The following is an 18,113-nucleotide window of genomic DNA, read 5'->3' as shown; positions in this document are numbered from 1 at the left end:
AGCTCGCGCGCCGCCCGGGGGCCTCGGAGCACGGCGGAGCCATGCCCAAGTCCCGGCGGGACCGAAAGGGTGAGAGCGGGGACGGGCCCTTCTCCCTGCCATTCCTCCTGCCCTGCCCTGCCCTGCCCGGCCCTCAGCGCTTCCCCCGGCCCTTCTCCCTGCCATTCCTCCTGCCCTGCCCGGCCCTCAGCGCTTCCCCCGGCCCTTCTCCCTGCCATTCCTCCTGCCCTGCCCGGCCCTCAGCGCTTCCCCGGCCCTTCTCCCTGCCATTCCTCCTGCCCTGCCCGGCCCTCAGCGCTTCCCCCGGCCCTTCTCCCTGCCATTCCTCCTGCCCTGCCCGGCCCTCAGCGCTTCCCCCGGCCCTTCTCCTGCCCTGCCCGGCCCTTCTCCTGCCCTGCCCGGCCCTTCTCCTGCCCTGCCCGGCCCTTCTCCCTGCCCTGCCCGGCCCTTCTCCCTGCCCTGCCCGGCCCTTCTCCCTGCCCTGCCCGGCCCTTCTCCCTGCCCTGCCCGGCCCTTCTCCCTGCCCTGCCCGGCCCTTCGCCCTGCCCTGCCCGGCCCTTCTCCTGCCCTGCCCGGCCCTTCTCCTGCCCTGCCCGGCCCTTCTCCCTGCCCTGCCCGACCCTTCTCCTGCCCTGCCCAGCCCTCAGCGCTTCCCCCGGCCCTTCTCCTTGCCATTCCTCCTGCCCTGCCCTGCCCTGCCCGGCCCTCAGCGCTTCCCCTTGCCCTGCCCTGCCCGGCCCTCAGCCCTTCCCCTTGCCCTGCCCTGCCCGGCCCTCAGCGCTTCCCCTGCCTGGTCCTCAGCCCTTCTCCCTTCCCTCATCCCCTTCCCGTGCTCGTGGCCCTGCCCATCCCACCCTAACGCATCCTCTGCTCTCCGCAGTCTCCCTGACCCGGACGCCCCGGAAGGGGCTGGAGGCCAAGCAGGCGCTGATCACCGAGGTGAGTGGGGCTCCGTCCCTGTCCCCATCCCCGTCCCCTCCTTCCCAGTCCCCGTCCCGGTAACGCCTCCCCCGCAGCTCCGCCGCTGTGTGGACACCTACAAGTACATCTTCGTGTTCTCCGTGGCCAACATGAGGAACAACAAGCTCAAGGATGTCCGGAACGCCTGGAAGCACAGCAGGTTGGGGGGGGTTGGAAAGGGGGAATTCCCAAGAGGGGTGAGCTCCGGGGCTGACATCCCCCTTCCTCCTGCTCCAGGATCTTCTTCGGCAAGAACAAGGTGATGATGGTGGCGCTGGGGCGGGGGCCAAGCAGCGAGTACAAGGAGAACCTGCACAAGGTGGGCACTGGGGTTTCCTGGGGATCCTGAAACATGCATCTGCCTTACCCCACGCCACGGAATAACATCCCAGGACACCAGAGCTCCTCGGGTCACCCTTCTGGGGGTGTTTTAATTGAATCCATCTGTGTCCTGACACAAAGGGTCTGTTACCAGAGCTTTCTGTACAGGACTGCGGGTGGGTCCCTGGTGCTGCCTGATCCCTATGGATGTTCCTTCTCTTACAGGTCAGCAAACACCTGAGAGGGGAGGTTGGGCTGCTCTTCACCAACCGCACCAGGGAGGAGGTGGATGAGTAAGTAGTGCCTGGCACAGCCTTGTTGTCGTGTGACCACTGTAACCACTGCCCTCCCTGATGCTCCCTCAAAGGGGTGGTCTCAGGGGTTTTCCACCCATTTTCTCAGCTATCCCTGTGACAGCAGGGAATCATGGAAAGGTTTGGGTTGGAAGGGACCTTAGATGTCATGCAGTCCCAACCCCATCCATGGGCAGGGACACTTTCCACTGTCCCAGGCTGCTCCGAGCCCTGCCCAACCTGGCCTTGGACTCTTCCAGGAAAGGGGCAGCCACAGCCTCCCTGGGCACCCCAGGGACCTGTGTTGGGCTGTAGGCAGAGCAGCTGCAGCTCTTGTCCCCTGCCCCAGGTGGTTCTCCAAGTTCCGAGAGCTGGACTTTGCCCGCGCTGGGAACAAGGCACCGTACGGGGTGAGCCTGGACACGGGGCCCCTGGAGCAGTTCCCACACTCCATGGAGCCACAGCTCCGGCAGCTGGGATTGCCCACGGCGCTGAAGAAAGGTACTGGGGCAGCTGGGGAGGGCAGCCCGTCTGTCTGAGCAGGGGAGACCTCAGGAGGAGAATGCTGAATAGGAGAATTTAGATCTGGAAAAATCCCATGGACATTCTCCTTGTTGGGATGAGGCTAGAACTCCTTATGTCCTTCTTGTGCTGTTCTTCCCAAACTCATGTCAAAGGATGAGTCAAACAACAGGGTTTTTCCAAAGCACTGTCCCTTTCCAGTGGGAACAGCTGGGACTGACCCGTTCAGAAACCAGATGTGGAGCTTACTGAACTGATCTCACCCAGCTCCTTGAGGTGCACTAACATTGCATGGAAAGCTCCAAAGGGGGGTGTGGGAGGGAGTCCTGGCTCTGCACCCCACGTTTCAGGGGGTCACCCAGTACCTGGGAGCCTGTTGAAGGGGTTTTGTTCCTGCAGGGGTGGTGACGCTGCTCTCGGATTACGATGTCTGCAAGGAGGGGGATGTTCTCACCCCGGAACAGGCCCGTGTCCTGGTGAGTAACACAACAGCCCTGCTTCCTGATACAAAACAATTAATTAATGCAACCCCTGAAACTCAGCAGCAATTATTTTGGCTCCTGCTCTGCAGCACTTCCCACCTGGAAGTGGTCTGGACTGTTTTGCTAAACTGGACAGAGACAGTAAAGCAGGAACACATTTGTGTCCTTTCCTAGAAACTCTTCGGTTATGAGATGGCAGAGTTTAAAGTCACCATCAAATTCGTGTGGAATTCTGAGACAGGAGACTTCCAGAAGCTTGTGGGAGACACAGCAGAGGAAGAGGAGGATAATGATGATGACAGCAGTGAGGACTAGCAGTGTGGACACGAGGCAATTTTACTCTATTTTAGAGACAAAAAGAGGAGGATGTTTCTCGGACCTGTTTGCAGCTGGACAAGGGTGATCAGCTCAAATGTGCTCTTTGTAAAAAATTATCTAACTGTGCTTTTTTTATATATATATAAATCTGTATACAAAACTTCAGACAGTTCTTGCTGGTGCCTGTTACTGCTTGTGTATCCCAGGATCTGAGGAAATTCCAATTCAAATGTGAAAATTGGGCAGAAGGGGTGTAAATTTAATGCAACTTCAATGTGGCAGAGTGGGAAAAATGCTGAGGGTTTGTTATTCTTACACAGAAGAAGATAATTTCCCTGATCCCTGGAATTTTGCCCTATCCCTGGAAGAGTACAGGACCAGGCTGGATGGAGCTCTGAGCAACCTGGGCTAGTGGGAGTTGTCCCTGCTCATGACAGGGTCTGTAATGAGATGAGCTTTAAGGTCCCTTCCAACCCAAACCAGTCTGGGATTCTGTGATTCCAAGTCCCCACGTGCTGCCAGCCAGGTTACAGGTACGGGTCAGAGATGGGAGCCGCGTTAGAAAGTTTTATTCTTGTACATAATTATTTAAGATTTCACATTAAAGCAGAATGGGGGCTTTCACCCCATTGCTTTGTTCACTTTCCTGATTAACTGCAGCTTTAATTATGGTGCTGTGGGGACCTGGAGGGCTGCGAGGGAAGAAGGACTAAGGCAAGGCCCAGCACAACAGCAGTTGTGGATCCTGCAAAGCTTCATTAATTCAGGAGAAATCTCAACCCATTGGCTTGTGGATCAAAGGCAGGGTGGGCAGTACCTTGCCAGTGCTTCCAGAGCCCTGTGCTGTTCTCTGCCCCCACGTGGCCAGCGTTCTGTCCCTGCTCCGACCCCTAACGGAAGTAGTTGGGGCAGTCGTGGGCACTCATGTTCCAGGCTGCATCAAAAGCCTCCACCACGGCGGGGAGCAGGGGACCCTCCTCACTGGAGTTGAGGTTCTGCTCTAGCTGGTCCATGTTGGACATCCCGATGATCACTGCATCTCCAAGAGAACCCTGGGAAGACATAAAAGGTGCTGCTGATCCCAAAAGAAACCTGGTTCACCTCTCAAGGATTTAGACAACTGACACCACCAAGTTCTGGTCAGAAGGCCAGGACATCTCCAAGTCATGCCAACTCCTCAAAAACTGCCAAGTCCTACTTAATGATGGGCTACACGAACACTGGGGAGAGATGGGGAATATAACCATTAGTTTTCTAGTCCAAGAAAGAGCAAGTGCTCTCCTTGCAGGGAAGCTGAGTGGATAGGAAGCCAAGGCTCCACTAATTAGCACTTAAAATCTTCCACTTCTTCCAGTCCTAAGCACAGAGGATACCACAGGGGACACAGAGCTGACTCGCTCGAGCAGTCTGGCAGAGTCCACACAGCAGTACTCACTTTGGAATGCCACAACCCCGTGGGATGTGCAGATTAAAGGGGTAAATCACACTGAAATGTCCCTGTTTGTGTGCACAGCCCTGGCAGCACTGCCCAGGCTGTCAGTTCTGGCCAGGTTGAGCTCTCACCTGCAGTTTGGAGTGGTGGTAGAGCCAGCGCAGTGCAGCCGAGGCCAGGCTGGGGGGGTTGGAGCCATAAGCCTCCTTCAGAGCCTTTTCTACTAGGGCAATTCCCTCAAAATTGTGTTTTTTCCAGTACCTGCATGAAAAGAAATCACCCTTATTGCCCTGCAGATCTCTAGTGCGTGGTACATCTATATTCCAACCACAAGAAAGCTTCATACAACTCTTTAGAGCCTCTGAGGACTCCTGCAATCACCCCTGCAAGTTGTGGGGCAGCTGAGCGTAAAAACCACCCTGCAAAGGTCAATCACATGCCATGGCCCCAACCACGTGTGCTGATGCAATCCCTGCACAAGCTCTGGTCAATTCTGCTTCCTCTCAGCTGATGATTAGTGTTTTTTTAATGCAGCCATTCCTTGTCTGTCAGCTCAAAAAATACCTGTCTCTGTAGGCCTGAGCCCAGTCATTCCCAAAAAATCTCCCAGGAGGCTGGCACGTGTCTTTGTCCTCGTACTTGTACTTGCCGGTCAGGAGCCCTCCTGCAAAGGGCAACAGCAGTTCAGGGCTGGGCTGCTCTGCACAGCCCCCATTTCCCAGGGTTTTGTCTCAAAGTCTGGCCTTGTCCCCCTCTGTACCTGCCAGGGGGTTGTAGGCGTAGAACCGCAGCCCGAAATGCCTCAGGCAGGGGAAGAGCTCGGCCTCCACCTGGCGCGTGGTCGCGTTGTACATACCCTGCACCAAGGGGGACACAGCTTCAAACACTGGCTCAGGGCACAGCAGCAGCCTCCTCCCACACCTCCCTGACAGGACTTATCCAGGAGAGAGGCTTCAGGTTACACAGGGTGATGACTTGCTTAGGAAGAGACTCGCTGAAGGATTGCAAATAATGCAAAAATTGAAGTTTCCCAGAGGTGGAGTCACTGACTCCAGCAACGAACACACACTCAGGAGTTCCTGAGCAGTGACCTTGCTCAGCTTCCTGATCATGTGTGTCCTGAAAGGACATGGGAAGGGTGGTCAGGCACTGGAAGGGGCTGCTCAGGGAGGTGGTGGCATCCAAGGAAGGACTGGACGTGGCACTCAGTGCTCTGGGCTGGGGGACAGCTGGGGATCAGGCACACGGTGAACTCAATGACCGTGAGGGTCCTGTCCAACCTCAGTGGAACTCCCAGGCTAACTGCAGCAGATTCCTCCTCTGTTTATATCTGGCACACTAGGGGTTGGTCCAAGATTTGGGAACCCCAAATCCCAGGTATTTCCCCACAGCAATACCACCTCTCACCTGGTACACAGTTGGCATCACCCAGTTGTTGTACTTGCAGATGGTGCAGATTTCTGCCACCTCCCACGCTGCATAGTTTGACAGACCAAGTTCTTTAAACTTTCCCTGCAGAGGAATAAAAGAGAATTCAGTTCCAGTGTTTAAAAGTTCATTTGGACCCAGACAGTGCAAGATGCATACAGTGAAAAGGAGTCACCAAATTTTAGTCCAGAGTGCTCATTGCTGTCCACCTTTTCCAAGAGACTATAAAGACCTGACAAAAATACTTCTCATTTCCTGTTCCTTTGGAATTCACACCCTCTAATTTAAATGCCATAGTTAGATTAATGCAATTCAGAAATTCTTTACCCATTACCAGCACTAATTCTAACCCAGCCAGTTAACACGGCTGAAAGCAAAGTTCAGATGTTCTAAGGCTTCCAAGAGCTTTTGGGAACAAAGTGCACCACATTAGCACCCAGTGGAGCAGCAGCTGCTCTGCTCTGGGCTCTGTCTCTTCTTCTGAGTGTTGCACAAACCCAGAGCTGCAGTGGGCACAACAAGCAGCCCTGCTCTAAAAAAAAGGGGTGGGAAGGAGGGAATCAAGGATCGTCCAGGCTTAGACTCCCCACTTTACTTCTCTGTGCAGCTCGTTGCAGGCACGCAGCGTCTCCTCCACGGGAGTCCCGTGGTCAGGAGCGTGGAGGTAGAAGAGCTCCACACTTGTCCTCTTCAGCCTCTCCAGGGACGTGTCCAGCTGGGAACGCACACTCTCCGGCTTCAGCGTCTTCCCATCCCAAGGGTTGGCCTTGGTGGCCACTTCCACTGGCAGAGAAAGAAGGAATGAGCAAGGAATTTCAACCTTCAGAAGGAAAACAGGGATAATGGGCATAACCAAGCTTTTGAGGTGTTTCAGGGAAGGTCTTTCTCCTCGGGAACCACGTCGGCCTGGCAGGGGAGGCTCTTCCCCAGAGCACTGGGGGACTGCCCTGGAGAGGGAAGGGCTTCTCAAGGTCTGGGGGTCAGCACTAAGAGGGGAATCTCTTCCCCTCAGAGCTGGCATCAGCCTGGCAGGGGGAATCCTTCTCCTCAGGGAGTAAGTCCCGAGGCAAGTTCCTTTTGCTTAGGGAGTCATTCGCCAAGGAAGATGCTCCTCCTTAGGGAAGAGGCGCAGGGCAGTCCTTCCCCCTCGGGGGCAGCCTCAGCCTGACATGGAAGACCCCCCTCCTCAAGCACGAGTCCCAAGTCCCTTCTCCTCAAAGAAGGTGTCAGTTTAGCAGGGAGGACCCTTCTCCTCAGGGAAGACCCCTCTCGTCAGGAAAGACCACTGTCCTCAGGTACCGAGCCCCGAGGAAGCCCGTTCCCCTCAGGGCAGCCCCCACGCCCCGCGCCCTACCGGGCTCGGTGCCTGCCGCCAGCAGCGCGCCCAGGATGCGCTCGGACTCCCCGCCCGCGTACATGAAGGCGGTGTCGAGGAGGCGGTAGCGGCGGCGCAGGAAGGCGCGGAGCAGCTCGGCGCTCGCCTCGGGCCCTGCCCGCCGGCCCATCTCCATCGTGCCCAGGATCACCCCGGGCCGCGCTCCCCCCGCCGCCATGGCCGCCATGGCCGCCATCCCCCTCACCGCCATTGCGCGTGCGCGGGCACGGGCGCGGCCCCGCCCCCAGGGCGGCCGGACCCGCCGGTTTGGCGAAAAAAACAGCGAGTTTGGGCAAAAAACAGCGGGACTGTCCGAAACCAGGCTGGGGACAACGGGGCTGGGGGAAAAACACGGCGCGGGTTTCACGGAAAAGCTGCGGATCTCGGGGAAAAAGAGTCCGGCGAGTTGCCGGCAGGGCCGGCGGTGCCGGGCGGGAGCGGCCGAGGGAGCCGGGGATCCGTGAGGGGAGCGGGGGCACGGACAGCCCTCCCGGCTCGAGAGAGGCGCTTCCGAGGGAAAACAAACTCAAGTGGCGAACGGCGTCGGTGGGAGGTGAGTGCTGGTGCTGCGGGGACACGTCGGGCTGGACTCCGGCTGCCTCTCTTGTATTGCTTTTTTTGACTTCTTCTTTTTTCCCCCCGTTCTTCTTTCTCCTTCCCCCTCCTTCTTCTTTCTCCTTCCCCCTCCTTCTTCTGTCTCCTCCCCCCCCTTTTTTCTTCATCTTTTTTTCTTTTCTTTTTTCTTATTTTTCTTTTTTCTTGTTTTCTTTTTTTTCTTCCTTATTTTAATTTTTTTCCTCCCCTTTTCCTTTTTCTTCCTTATTTCTTCCTATTTTCTCCTTTTTTCACTTTTATTTTTCTTCTTTTTCTTCCTTTTTTTCTTTTTCCCTCTTTTTTTTTTTTTTTTTTCATTTTATTTCTTCTTCTTTTATTTCTTCTGTTTCTCCTTTGATGCCAAACCCTGCCAGGCCGAAAACCTTCCCACTCCTCTCATCTCCGATGCAAAATGAAGGCCAATAAAGGTGTATTATCCACTGATGAGGAGCCCCTGGTGGTCTAGGGGGTAAAGGCGCCGCGCTATCACCGCGGAGACCCGGGTTCGATTCCCGGTCAGGGCCACTCCCGGGCAGGTGGGACTCGTTAGCCCTTAAAGGCAACCCACCTACGTCCTAAGGACCTCGCTGCCACCGTCCAAGCTCGCTTGGCCCCGGCAGATGAACCTTAGGATTAAAGGGTGGGCTCAGTTCCGCGCACACTGTGTCTCACCTAAAAAATCCAATGCGCAGGCTGGAAGGTGGAAAGACCTTCCCCGGATCTTCGCTCGCGAAGACTGGCCATTATCCACTGATGATACTTTTTCCCAACACGAGCCAGTTTCCAGCTGCATCCAGAGGAGCCCCAATCCTGTTCATCATCCAGATCTATTTTTCCCCAGCATTATTAAATTTCCCCCCAGCTCCCTGCTGGACTGGCATTCCTGGGCCATGGCTGTGCGGCGCTGGAGGGGGGTCCCCTTTGGGAATCTCTCGGAATGTCCCAACGGCTCCCGCTGGATCCTCGAGGTGTTCCACGAGTGTGCCCAGGACGGCCGGGACGTCTTCAGCGTTATCCTGGGGCTGGTCTCCATCCTCTGCTTCGCAGCCGCCTCCTTCCCGTGAGTATCGTCCCAAATCCCAGCCCAGCCCTCCCCATGGGACAGCAAAGCTCAACCTTCCAGCACCAGGTGCCTGAATTATTAAATCTGCCCATCAGAAGCAATCAGGGCTTGGGCAGTTTAGGGTTAGAGGAGGAGAGGAGCAGGCAGCACAGCCCCAAAGCCTGGGTAGTTGTTATATTGTTGTTGCTGAGCTTGGCAGCTGGAATATCCCACGTAAGCCAACTGCAATGTGCTCAGGGCAGGTCATACGTGTGCCTGGAGTGTTTCCAGGCTTCTTGGAAGTGCTGAGACAAGCGTGGCAGAGGGGGATGTGGGGAGTCACGCTCCAGCTCCATTATTTGGTAACCAGAGTGGGGAGGATCCTGACTCAGGCTTCTCCTCACTCCTTCCTGCCCAGTTTGCAGGGGAGCACATGGCTGGGCAGGGGCAATCCCTGCTTTCCCCCCCAACAGGGCTTTGGGATCCACAGGGAGCCCTGGGGATGGTTCCCGGATAGTGCTGAACCAGTCTGGGGCAATGTTTGTGTCTCTGCCCAATTCTCTGCAGGCAGTTTTACCAAGCCTGCAAAACAGGCATCATGGACCGGGCTCTCTCCATATATTTCCTGCTGGGATGGCTGGGAGGAGACCTCCTGAACCTCATCGGCTCCTTCCTGGCTGATCAGCTGCCCCTGCAGGTACCAAACCCCTGGGGCTGGGCCGGCTCCCACACCCCCTGAGCTCCAGGGAGGAGGGATGGGCTGGGAGCTGCTTAATTCAGCCCTGGGAACAGAGACCCAAACAACCCGGGATGCTCCCTTCTCCCATCAGGATGTTCTCTCTTTCCTCCCTGGGCTTGCTCCCTTCTTCCCCCTGGGATTGCTCCCTTCTCTCTCCTCAGGGTTGCTCCCTCTTTTCCCTTCAAGGATGCTCCATGCTTCCCTCCAGGATTGCTCCCTTCTCCCTGCCTGGGGTTGTTTCCTTCTTCTCCCCCATGGGGTTGCTCCCTCCTTCCCCTCTGGGGTTACTCCCTTCTCTCCCCGGGATGTTCCCTTCTTTGCCCCCTGGGATTGTTTCCTTCTCCTCCTCAGAGTTGTTCCCTCTTTTCCCTGAGGGATGCTCCTCTCTCTCCCCAGGCTGTTGTCCCATCCCAGTGTCCCCTCCCCACAGGTTTACACGGCTGTTTATTACGTGCTGGCCGACCTGGTGATGCTTTCGCTCTACTGCTACTACAGAGTGAAGAACAGGGGGGCAAGATGTGAGTTGGGGCGTGGGGGGGGCTTGTCCTTGTCTGTGGAACTGGGAAGGGAGGGAATCCCCAGGGAGATTCCAGGGGCAGAGATGCTTTGCAGATATAGCTATTGGATGTTTGCTGGGCTTTTTTTCCTTGGATAATTTGAGCCTCCAGGAAAACCAAAGCCAACAAATATCTACAGGCTGTGCCTGGGGCTTCTGCAGACCCTGCAAACCTCCCCATGGTGTCCAGGCTGAAAAAAACTCCCCTGTGAGTTGCACTGGGCACAGAAATAAGTTCTTTACCCACAGGTAGGTGATGACTCCACCTCGGAACTGGAAACCACAGAACTCCTGACTCAGGCCAGGGCTGCAAGGGAAAGGGGGAAGTTTTCTGATTGTTTCGGGGTCAGAACTCCAACCTTGACATGATGGGGAAGTTCCTCCCTGTTCAACTGGAGTGAAAAGGGAACCTTATCAGCTCTCGAAAGGTTCAAACAGCCAGAGAAAACAGAACAAGTCCATTTTTCAGCATTGCAGCTTTGTGAACACCAAACAGGCACTTTGGGACCAGGATAACTTTAACTTATAAAAGACATGTAAACTTATTAAACCAATTGATATTTGGCCTATCAACTACATCGTGTTGTTAAACTGGGGAGCCTGTTTACTGAATATAATTACTGAATAATAGTACTGAATAATAAATAAGCCGAAGCAGGGCTTGCTCTGGCAGGGATTTGAGTGTGGCTGTTGTGAGTTAAGACAATGAAATCTCCTAGAGGGGATGATTTTTAAGAGCCTAAACCCAAAGAAACTGAGATAGGAGCAGTTTCCTGCCTGATAATGTAGAAATTGGCCACATCACTGGGAGATAAATCACCCACAGCAACCATGTCCTGTCCCTCAGTGCTCAGAGATAAGGGACAGCTTGGAGTTGCTTTACCCTGAGGCTGTTGGGGGTTGATGGGATTTTCCCTAAGCAGGCTCTCCTTGATTCCCTGCAGTCACTGCCCCAATCAATGCAGCCTTTGTGTTCCTCTCCATGGGTACAGTGTCAGCCCTCTCCCTCCTGGGCAGCGGCACCTCCACAGAGGGCACAGGGACCTTTCCAGGGAGGTCTCTGCTGTCGGTTCACACGGATGATCCTGGATCAAAGGTGAGCCAATCCCTAAATCTGGGTGATGGGATACAGAACATCTGTGTGGGCACATCCTGGATGGTGTGATCCTACCCAGGAGTGCCAAAAAACACCTTGTACCCCCACCACATATTTTGGGGTTGGGGGCTTCTCTTCCTCTTAGGAGCAAATTGTCTTCCAGGGTGTTACAGTCTCAGAAGGTGACACTGGAAAGAGACCTTAAAAGATTGCTCCAAAACTCAGGGACACTCTGCTGTGGGATTTCAGACATTTCAGGGCCTGCTCAAGATTTAGCAAATGTAACATTTGCTACATCTCTGTGAATAGAAATTATTTCAGGGAGCTCCATAGGATGGACATTCTCTAAACAATGTGGTATTTAAACCACGTTCATTCACATTAAACCACAGCCTGTTTTCAGGAAATTCGAGAGATTTTTCCCCTTTTATTCTTGAATGTATATTTAATTGAAGAAAGCAAGCAAGAAAGTGCAGCAAGGTAACTCAATTTGCTAGAGTAAAAGGAGGTTTGCAGAAGAGTTTTACACTGGCAGTAGTGAAGGACCTTTCCAAGCAATGAAAATAAACCCAATTCCCATTATAAGAGCTTGAAACAATAACAGACTACATATTTTCGTATTATCAGTTGTAATTATCACAGGACCTATCAGGTGAGGGAGAGCTGGGGAGATCAGAGACTGGGTTTGGGGGCCATGGTGTGAATGCTGAGCTGCTCCTGGCTCCCCCTTTCCTTGCAGCCTTTCACCAGGAGTGAGATCATTGGATTCACCGTGGGTTCTGTGTCCTCCGTGCTGTACCTGTGCTCCCGAGTGCCCCAGATCTACACCAACGTGAGTACCTGGCCCTGGGCACCCCCTGGGCCCTCACATGTCACCTCCAAGGGGCCTGCTGGGATCTTCTTCCTTCCCTTTGCTCAGAGGTCCCAGGACCCTGTCTCTGATGATTTCATAAGGGGCTATTTTTCTGTATTTCTGGTCCAAAACCCAATTTATTTTTCTCCCCTTTAACCCACCAATACTTTGAGGGTGTGGCTTTGTCTTATTTACAAGTAAAAGGGGAAGTAAAGGGCTCTTGGCATTGAGTCACCACCTTTTCTCTTCTCTTTTTCGGGAGAGGATGATTAATACCACTTTATTTAGGAGAGCTGCACCCAAGCTGCTCTTCTTGTGCCTGCTATTCCCAGTACAAGAGGAAATCCACCACTGGGATCTCCTACTCCCTCTTTGCCCTGGTGATGTTGGGGAACTCCCTCTACGGCCTCAGTGTCCTCCTGAAGAACCCTGAGCCAGGCCAGGGTGAAGGTGACTATGTCCTGCACCACCTGCCCTGGCTGGTGGGCAGCCTGGGGGTCCTTTCTCTTGACGTGGTTGTATCCTTTCCCTGCCAAAACGTCTCTCTGGGATCACATCCCACTGGCACGGCTTTGCAGGGAGTGATCCTGCCCTGGGACAGGCAGGGTTAGGCAGGAGAAGGGTGGGTTGATGCTACTCAGGGGTTGCTCACCCAAGTGCAGCTGAGTAATTTGTGGTGTTGCAACTGCTGAAATGCTGCAGCCCTTTGTTTGCATTGTCCTGTTTGCTGCACAAACAGCCTTTGTGCAGGTGGTGAGACCCAGCTCATGGCACAGATCCACCCCTGTGTGTGTGAAGAGCCTTAACCCCTCCTCAGATCTCCTTCCAGTTCCTCACCTATCGGAAAGGAAGAGCCAGTGCCCACGAGGAGAGGGATGCTCTTCTTGGGGAGCAGAGTGACAGCCTGGAGAGCTGACCAGGGGACCTGCCTGGAGCGAGAGGAGGAGACGCAGATGTGGAAAGTCCTTGAACACCGGGCAAACCAGCCCCTCCATCCTGGTGGCTCTTGGGAGAAGAGGACCTGAGTCAGTGGGTGACACATTGTGGTGCTACAACAGTGGCAGAGGATGCTGCTCTTTGAACTTGTGCCTCTTTGATATCAATGATGCTGTTGGGATAAAAGGGAATTCTTTGATACCTCAGTTACTCTTTGCTGCTCTGATGCCCCCCAGCTCAGCCTGGTCGTTGCTGTCTCAAGGGAGATCTGGAGCTTCCTTGGTGCTGGCAGACATGGGAAGGGACAGGGATGAGCGACCTGCCACAGACACAGCAGCACCGTGGGCCTCATAACTGCACTCTGAGCTCCTTCTGCAAGACCACAGTGCCTGGATCCAGTGGGGAAGGAGCAGCACAACAAAGTGTTCATTCCTTGCACACCCATTTTAATTAGCACGTCCTTCCCCACGTGCCTCCTTTGCTTTCATTTTGCCAGTTTACCTGGCAGCTCCTGCCTCTTTCTTCATGACTTTCACAGTCCCAGTTCTGACTTCTCATTTTTTTGCCTCACCCATGTTTTAATCACATGGATTCCTTGGGGAAGTTGCTCTCTCTGTTACCCAGCAGAGCTGCCTCTGCTTTCTCTGCTTTTCAGTCCTGCCCTCTCATTGATGAATTTATCCCCATCTTGATGAGTTTATTCCCAACAATGATGAATTCATCCCCCTCTTGGGGCCCTGCACACCAGTGCAGTGGCTCCCTGACCCCAGAGGGACTGGAAGCAGGGGTGGTTTGGGAAGAGTGCCGAGGTGGAGCCACCCGATGGATCAGCTCAGCACTCCAGGCTCCCTCCCGTGTGCTGAGCTGGGGGTGAGCAGCTCAGTCTCACCAGGAAAGTAAGAGGAAAACCAAATAAAGCTTGAAAGCTCTTAAGGAAAAACTAACACAGCTTGTCCTTGAGAGAAGAGCTTTCCTTTTCCTGAAATCACTATCAGCTCTTCTTTTTGCTTCCCTTTTCCCTCTGACACCCAGTGTTGTACTCTATTATTAACTCCTGATTCCTCTGCCGGTCCATGACATTTGTCCTTCCCCAGGAAGTTTGCCCTCCTCTCTGCTTTGTCCTCACACTGAGGACTCAAAGCCACAGCTCAGCCTGGAAACAGGAGTCAAACTGCTCAGTGCCCATCAAGCTGCACCAGCAGGTCAATTAAAACACAAGCTGGGCCAGTGTTTGGGGCTGACCCATTCATTTTCAGGAAGAAAAAGTATTTTTCAGTCTCTTTGAGCCCTTTGAAACAAAGGAGTGGGTTTTCACTGCATGATTCTGCCCCTCCAGGTTCTCAGGTGAAGGGGCTGCTCAGCTCGTCCCCAGGAGCTGTAGACAAGCAATTCCTATCAAGTGCTAATCCAAACCATGAGCAAATCCTTAATCTCTGCCATTAATAACTGCCACATCCTGGCTAACCAAGGGCTTTTCTTAAAGCTGGACAAAGAACCTCCATCATAGGGAGGAAAAATTATAAAATATAGTTTGTCCCCACAGGTGGATCCAAAGCACAAGTGGATTTACTTGGGCTGCAGAGGTTGGGCAGCGTGAGCAGCTGTTTGGCAGAGGGAGGTTCCACACCTGCTGCCATCCCAGAGGTGGGGGGTACAAATTCCTGCCACTGAGATGCTCCCTGAGGTTTCCATCCCTCCAGGTCACTGCTGCAGCCCTGCTCCTGCAGCTTAGGATTTTGCACATGTTAAACCAGAAAAGGCAGAGCAGAAACAAATATCCCAGAGTGAGAAGGTAAATGAAAACCCAACACACATCTTCCCCCTCCTGGGCTCAAGACTTCACACAAACTTATCTCCAGTTTCAACAAAGGTTTTTCCTTGGACAGAACCAAGAGAAAAAGACCAAATCTCACTGTGTTTCCCTGGGGGATCCCAGCTGTGAGGCAGACACGTGTCCCAGCCTGTGTCCCACAGGAGCTCCAGTCTGGACCACAAGCCCTAGGCAAACACTGATCACCTGCAGGGGCTGGGGGTGGAACAGGTCATGGCAGCCAAAATGAGAGCACAGTAATCAGTGTCAATGCCAACAGTGTCCATTTGCAGGGGTTCACCCAAAGGGTCATTTCAAAGGCCATGGACAGGAGGAGCCCATCAGGTATTTATTTCCTTTCCCAGTTTGCCCAGGATTAGGTTTGGAGCAGTGAAACCAGAGCTGGGCAAGGTCCCTCTGCCCACCACGAGGTTCAAGAGGAGACTCAGGGTGAGGTTCACAGACACAAGGACCGAGCACAGGAGTTTTTGGGTCAGCACGGATGGGTGGAACCATCTACCCCAGTGTGTCCAACGCTGCTCCTCTGCCACCCCCCTGCTGGGCACAGCGACCCCCCAGGCTGTGTTTAACACACCCAGTAAAGCTGGACCAATCCCCCTTCCCTAAATGCACCTGTTCCACATTGCTGCATGCCTGCAGCATCAATCCCAGCATCCTGGAGGGGCAGCAGGCCCTCGAAAAGCAGTGGGACATCACCCCCTCTTCAAAACAAACGTGTTCTAGCTCATCTGGATATGAGACAAAAAACAAATAACCCTGCAAGGAAAGCAACAGAAACAAAGACACCAACCACACACACACATCTTCCTGGGATTTTTTTTATTTTTATTGTTTTAGTCTTTTTTTTTCTTTTTTTTTTTTTCATTTTTTAGTATGGAGGCTCAAGTATCAGATGTAGATTCAATTTAAGCTTTACAAAAAAAACCAAAAAATCAAAACAAAAACCCCTTTTGCATTCCATAAAAATTGACAGAAAAGCGCCTTGGAACCAGAAAAGAAAGAAGAAATTTTCAGCAGGTCTCCAAATCACCATCTCCTGCACATCTGGGTGAGTCAGCATCGTACAATCCCAAGGAACACCCTCTCTTCCCTCCCTCCCACCAGCCAGCCCTTGTGCCCAGCCCCCAAACATACATGGAATAGATTATTTTTCTCCTTTTTTTTTTTTTTTTTCCAGTTCTTCCTCTTTCACACACCACAGTATTTAATAAATTTTTGTTTTACATTTTTTACACCAATGTAACAAAAGGCAGGAGGGGGGTGAGGGAGGAAAAGACAAACAATGATCCGTGGTGATGCATATAAATGGGGGAGGGCGGGAGACGGGCGGGGGAGAAAAAATAATACATGGACTTCTACAGAAACATAGCCTAAGGTCTTGATAGTAAAATGTGGTGCAAAGTAGGCCTCAGAGACTGAAAAAGTTTGTACAGCTTTATTCATGGGGAGAAGATGGCGCTGCATGGAGAGTATTGGATGCAGATCGTGACGTGACGGAACAGAAAAGGGCAGGGGATGAGTTCTCTACCAAAGGAATCTAACGAGTGCATGGCATGTCTGGTTAGCACGGACAGGATTTTAACTTTGCTGCTTTCTCTTCAAAGCCTCCACCAGGTCGTTTTTAAGAGCTTCTTGTTTTGATTTGTCTGCAAAAGTCTGCACAGACCTGCGAGGAAGAAGGAAAGGCGGGTCAGAGGTGCCAGAGGGAGGGAGGGGTTGGGGCCAGTCCTGGCATGGGAGGCAAGAGGGAGGAGAAGCCCCTCAGCCCAGACCCAGAGGAACACCCAGCTCTGCCTGCTGGACCACAGGAAGCAGAAGGCAATGGACACCTGGGTGAGGACATGAAAGCAAAACTCACTCCAGCAAGGATGGCACCAAAGGCTTCCCCGGCAGCTCCAGCTGCTGGAGGGAGATTTCCAACATTTTATGTTACGGAAGAACCCCAGCATCCCACCAGCAAAGGGGGTTAGTGCTCCTGCTCTCCAAAAGTCCAGAGAAAATTCAGCCTCCACCCAAGAAGGGCAAGGCAGGGGAGCCCCCGCCCCTCCTGCAGACTGTTCACCCAGGGTCCAGCAGCGGCCTCACAACTCCCCTCGGTGTTTGCACTGGTGGGAAAAGCAGCCAGAGGTTCTTGGCTCAAATTTGCCTTCTTTTGTACCTTCCCTAAGTAATGAGTGATCAAAGCAGCTGAAGAAGAACAGAGATACTGTCACAGGATTATTGCAGAGGTTCCCTTTGGATACAAGTACAGAGGAAAAGCTCCATCTTCCAGGAGTCCTTGGATCAGTGCCCTGGGAGATGGCTGTAAGGAACCTGTGACTCCAATGGCACAGTAAGAAATTTCCACTTTTAAAAAAGACCCTCTTAAATGTGATCATGGATAGAATGAGAAGACCAGACTTTTCCAGAGTTGCTACCATGGAGAAGTGGTAGGACCCAGTTTGGTAAGATATTTCCTCACCCAAACCATATTTCACAGCCCTTTCAGTACTCGGTACCTGGGACAGTGGAAGGTGTCCCTGCCCATGGCAAGGGGATGGAACTGGATGAGCTTTAAGGGCCCTTCCAACCCAAACCAGTCTGTGATTGTATGATTCAAAGCCTTATTTTCCCTGGATGCTGTCTCCTGTAAACAAGACTCTTCTTTATGGTGGATATTTTCCTACCATTTTTATAACAGTATTTCCATTCTCTTGTCTCTGGACACTTCTGCTGCTTTAATAAAAACATATGCATTTGATATTTGTATTTGTCACTCTCAAGAAGTGGTTCTTGGCCATTATCAACAAACAGTGGGTTTTCCCCTTCGTCAGCTTAATGTGTTTAAAACAACATCTGTCACTTGTTAGAGGTGGAGTGGGAGGTTAAGGTGGCCCAGGGTTAGTCACTGCTGTGCATCCTCAACATTCAGAGCTCCAGAGCAAAGGAGAGCACAGGAACAAACCCCTTTGGAGGCCGTGCAGAGCACAAGCAGGTGGAGGCTGGGAATGTTTGAGTGAGCTTGAGCAGGACTGGGTTTCAAGCTCCAAGGAAATTCAAGATCCACCAGGCAAACAGGGGATGTGGGATGTGCACGTGAGCTCTGAACTCATGGGAAGTACCAGCCTGGGGTTTTTTTCCAAACTGTGAGACTCCCAAGATTTCATTCTGCAAGGAGGACATTAGGATTACAAGGAGTTCCCTCCTGGAAGTGGTGGACAGAGCTGTAAAAAACCTCCTGGTGCCCAGGGGACAGTCCCAGGGCCTCTGGATCAAATCAGCCCAATCCAACACCGCTCCCGGTACCACGTGCTACTTTCCTGCTCCCAAGCCAGAGTGCAAAGTGGTAAATCCTG

At 53.1% G+C, this 18,113-nt stretch overlaps 4 protein-coding genes across 9 annotated transcripts in view; 2 read left to right on the top strand and 2 right to left on the bottom strand.

Annotated features, from left to right (window-relative positions):
* Positions 1–14: 14 nt before the first annotated feature.
* Positions 15–3,061, top strand: MRTO4 (MRT4 homolog, ribosome maturation factor). Its single transcript, XM_050322350.1, has 8 exons — positions 15–69; positions 881–939; positions 1,017–1,120; positions 1,198–1,279; positions 1,507–1,574; positions 1,924–2,075; positions 2,496–2,572; positions 2,753–3,061. The coding sequence occupies exons 1-8, from the start codon at positions 42–44 to the stop codon at positions 2,891–2,893; spliced, it is 711 nt and encodes a 236-aa protein (XP_050178307.1). The 5' UTR covers positions 15–41; the 3' UTR covers positions 2,894–3,061.
* A 388-nt stretch (positions 3,062–3,449) lies between these two features.
* Positions 3,450–7,357, bottom strand: AKR7A2 (aldo-keto reductase family 7 member A2). The gene is made up of 7 exons (XM_050322341.1): positions 7,111–7,357; positions 6,352–6,539; positions 5,736–5,840; positions 5,089–5,185; positions 4,893–4,992; positions 4,460–4,589; positions 3,450–3,948 (listed from the first exon to the last, which is right to left on the bottom strand). Exons 1-7 carry the CDS (start codon positions 7,340–7,342, stop codon positions 3,787–3,789), a joined length of 1,014 nt encoding a protein of 337 aa, XP_050178298.1. The 5' UTR covers positions 7,343–7,357; the 3' UTR covers positions 3,450–3,786.
* Positions 7,358–7,373: 16 nt separating this feature from the next.
* Positions 7,374–17,524, top strand: SLC66A1 (solute carrier family 66 member 1). Of its 2 annotated transcripts, none has more exons than XM_050322349.1 (8): positions 7,374–7,684; positions 8,588–8,785; positions 9,335–9,464; positions 9,937–10,024; positions 11,055–11,158; positions 11,898–11,990; positions 12,344–12,529; positions 12,829–17,524. In XM_050322349.1, exons 2-8 carry the CDS (start codon positions 8,616–8,618, stop codon positions 12,925–12,927), a joined length of 870 nt encoding a protein of 289 aa, XP_050178306.1. In that variant the 5' UTR covers positions 7,374–7,684; positions 8,588–8,615; the 3' UTR covers positions 12,928–17,524. The 2 variants fall into 2 exon arrangements, with proteins under 2 accessions (XP_050178306.1, XP_050178304.1); XM_050322347.1 differs by having other exon boundaries at positions 11,007–11,158.
* CAPZB (capping actin protein of muscle Z-line subunit beta) overlaps positions 15,583–18,113 on the bottom strand; it is a 66,733-nt gene continuing 64,202 nt past the window's right edge. For all 5 annotated transcript variants that reach the window (XM_050322342.1, XM_050322343.1, XM_050322344.1 and 2 more), the window contains one exon: positions 15,583–16,444. Coding sequence is in view for 2 of the 5 variants with exons in the window: in XM_050322343.1 (XP_050178300.1) it covers positions 16,357–16,444 (88 nt within the window). In the remaining 3 variants the exon portion in view is untranslated. The remainder of the gene's footprint in view (positions 16,445–18,113) is intronic.

The sequence above is a fragment of the Myiozetetes cayanensis genome, unplaced genomic scaffold (genome assembly GCF_022539395.1).
Source record: "Myiozetetes cayanensis isolate MyiCay16 unplaced genomic scaffold, myiCay2020 scf28, whole genome shotgun sequence".
Taxonomy (NCBI): domain Eukaryota; kingdom Metazoa; phylum Chordata; class Aves; order Passeriformes; family Tyrannidae; genus Myiozetetes; species Myiozetetes cayanensis.
The sequence above is the reverse complement of the archived record's forward strand: the minus strand, read 5'-3'. Positions and strand labels throughout refer to the sequence as shown.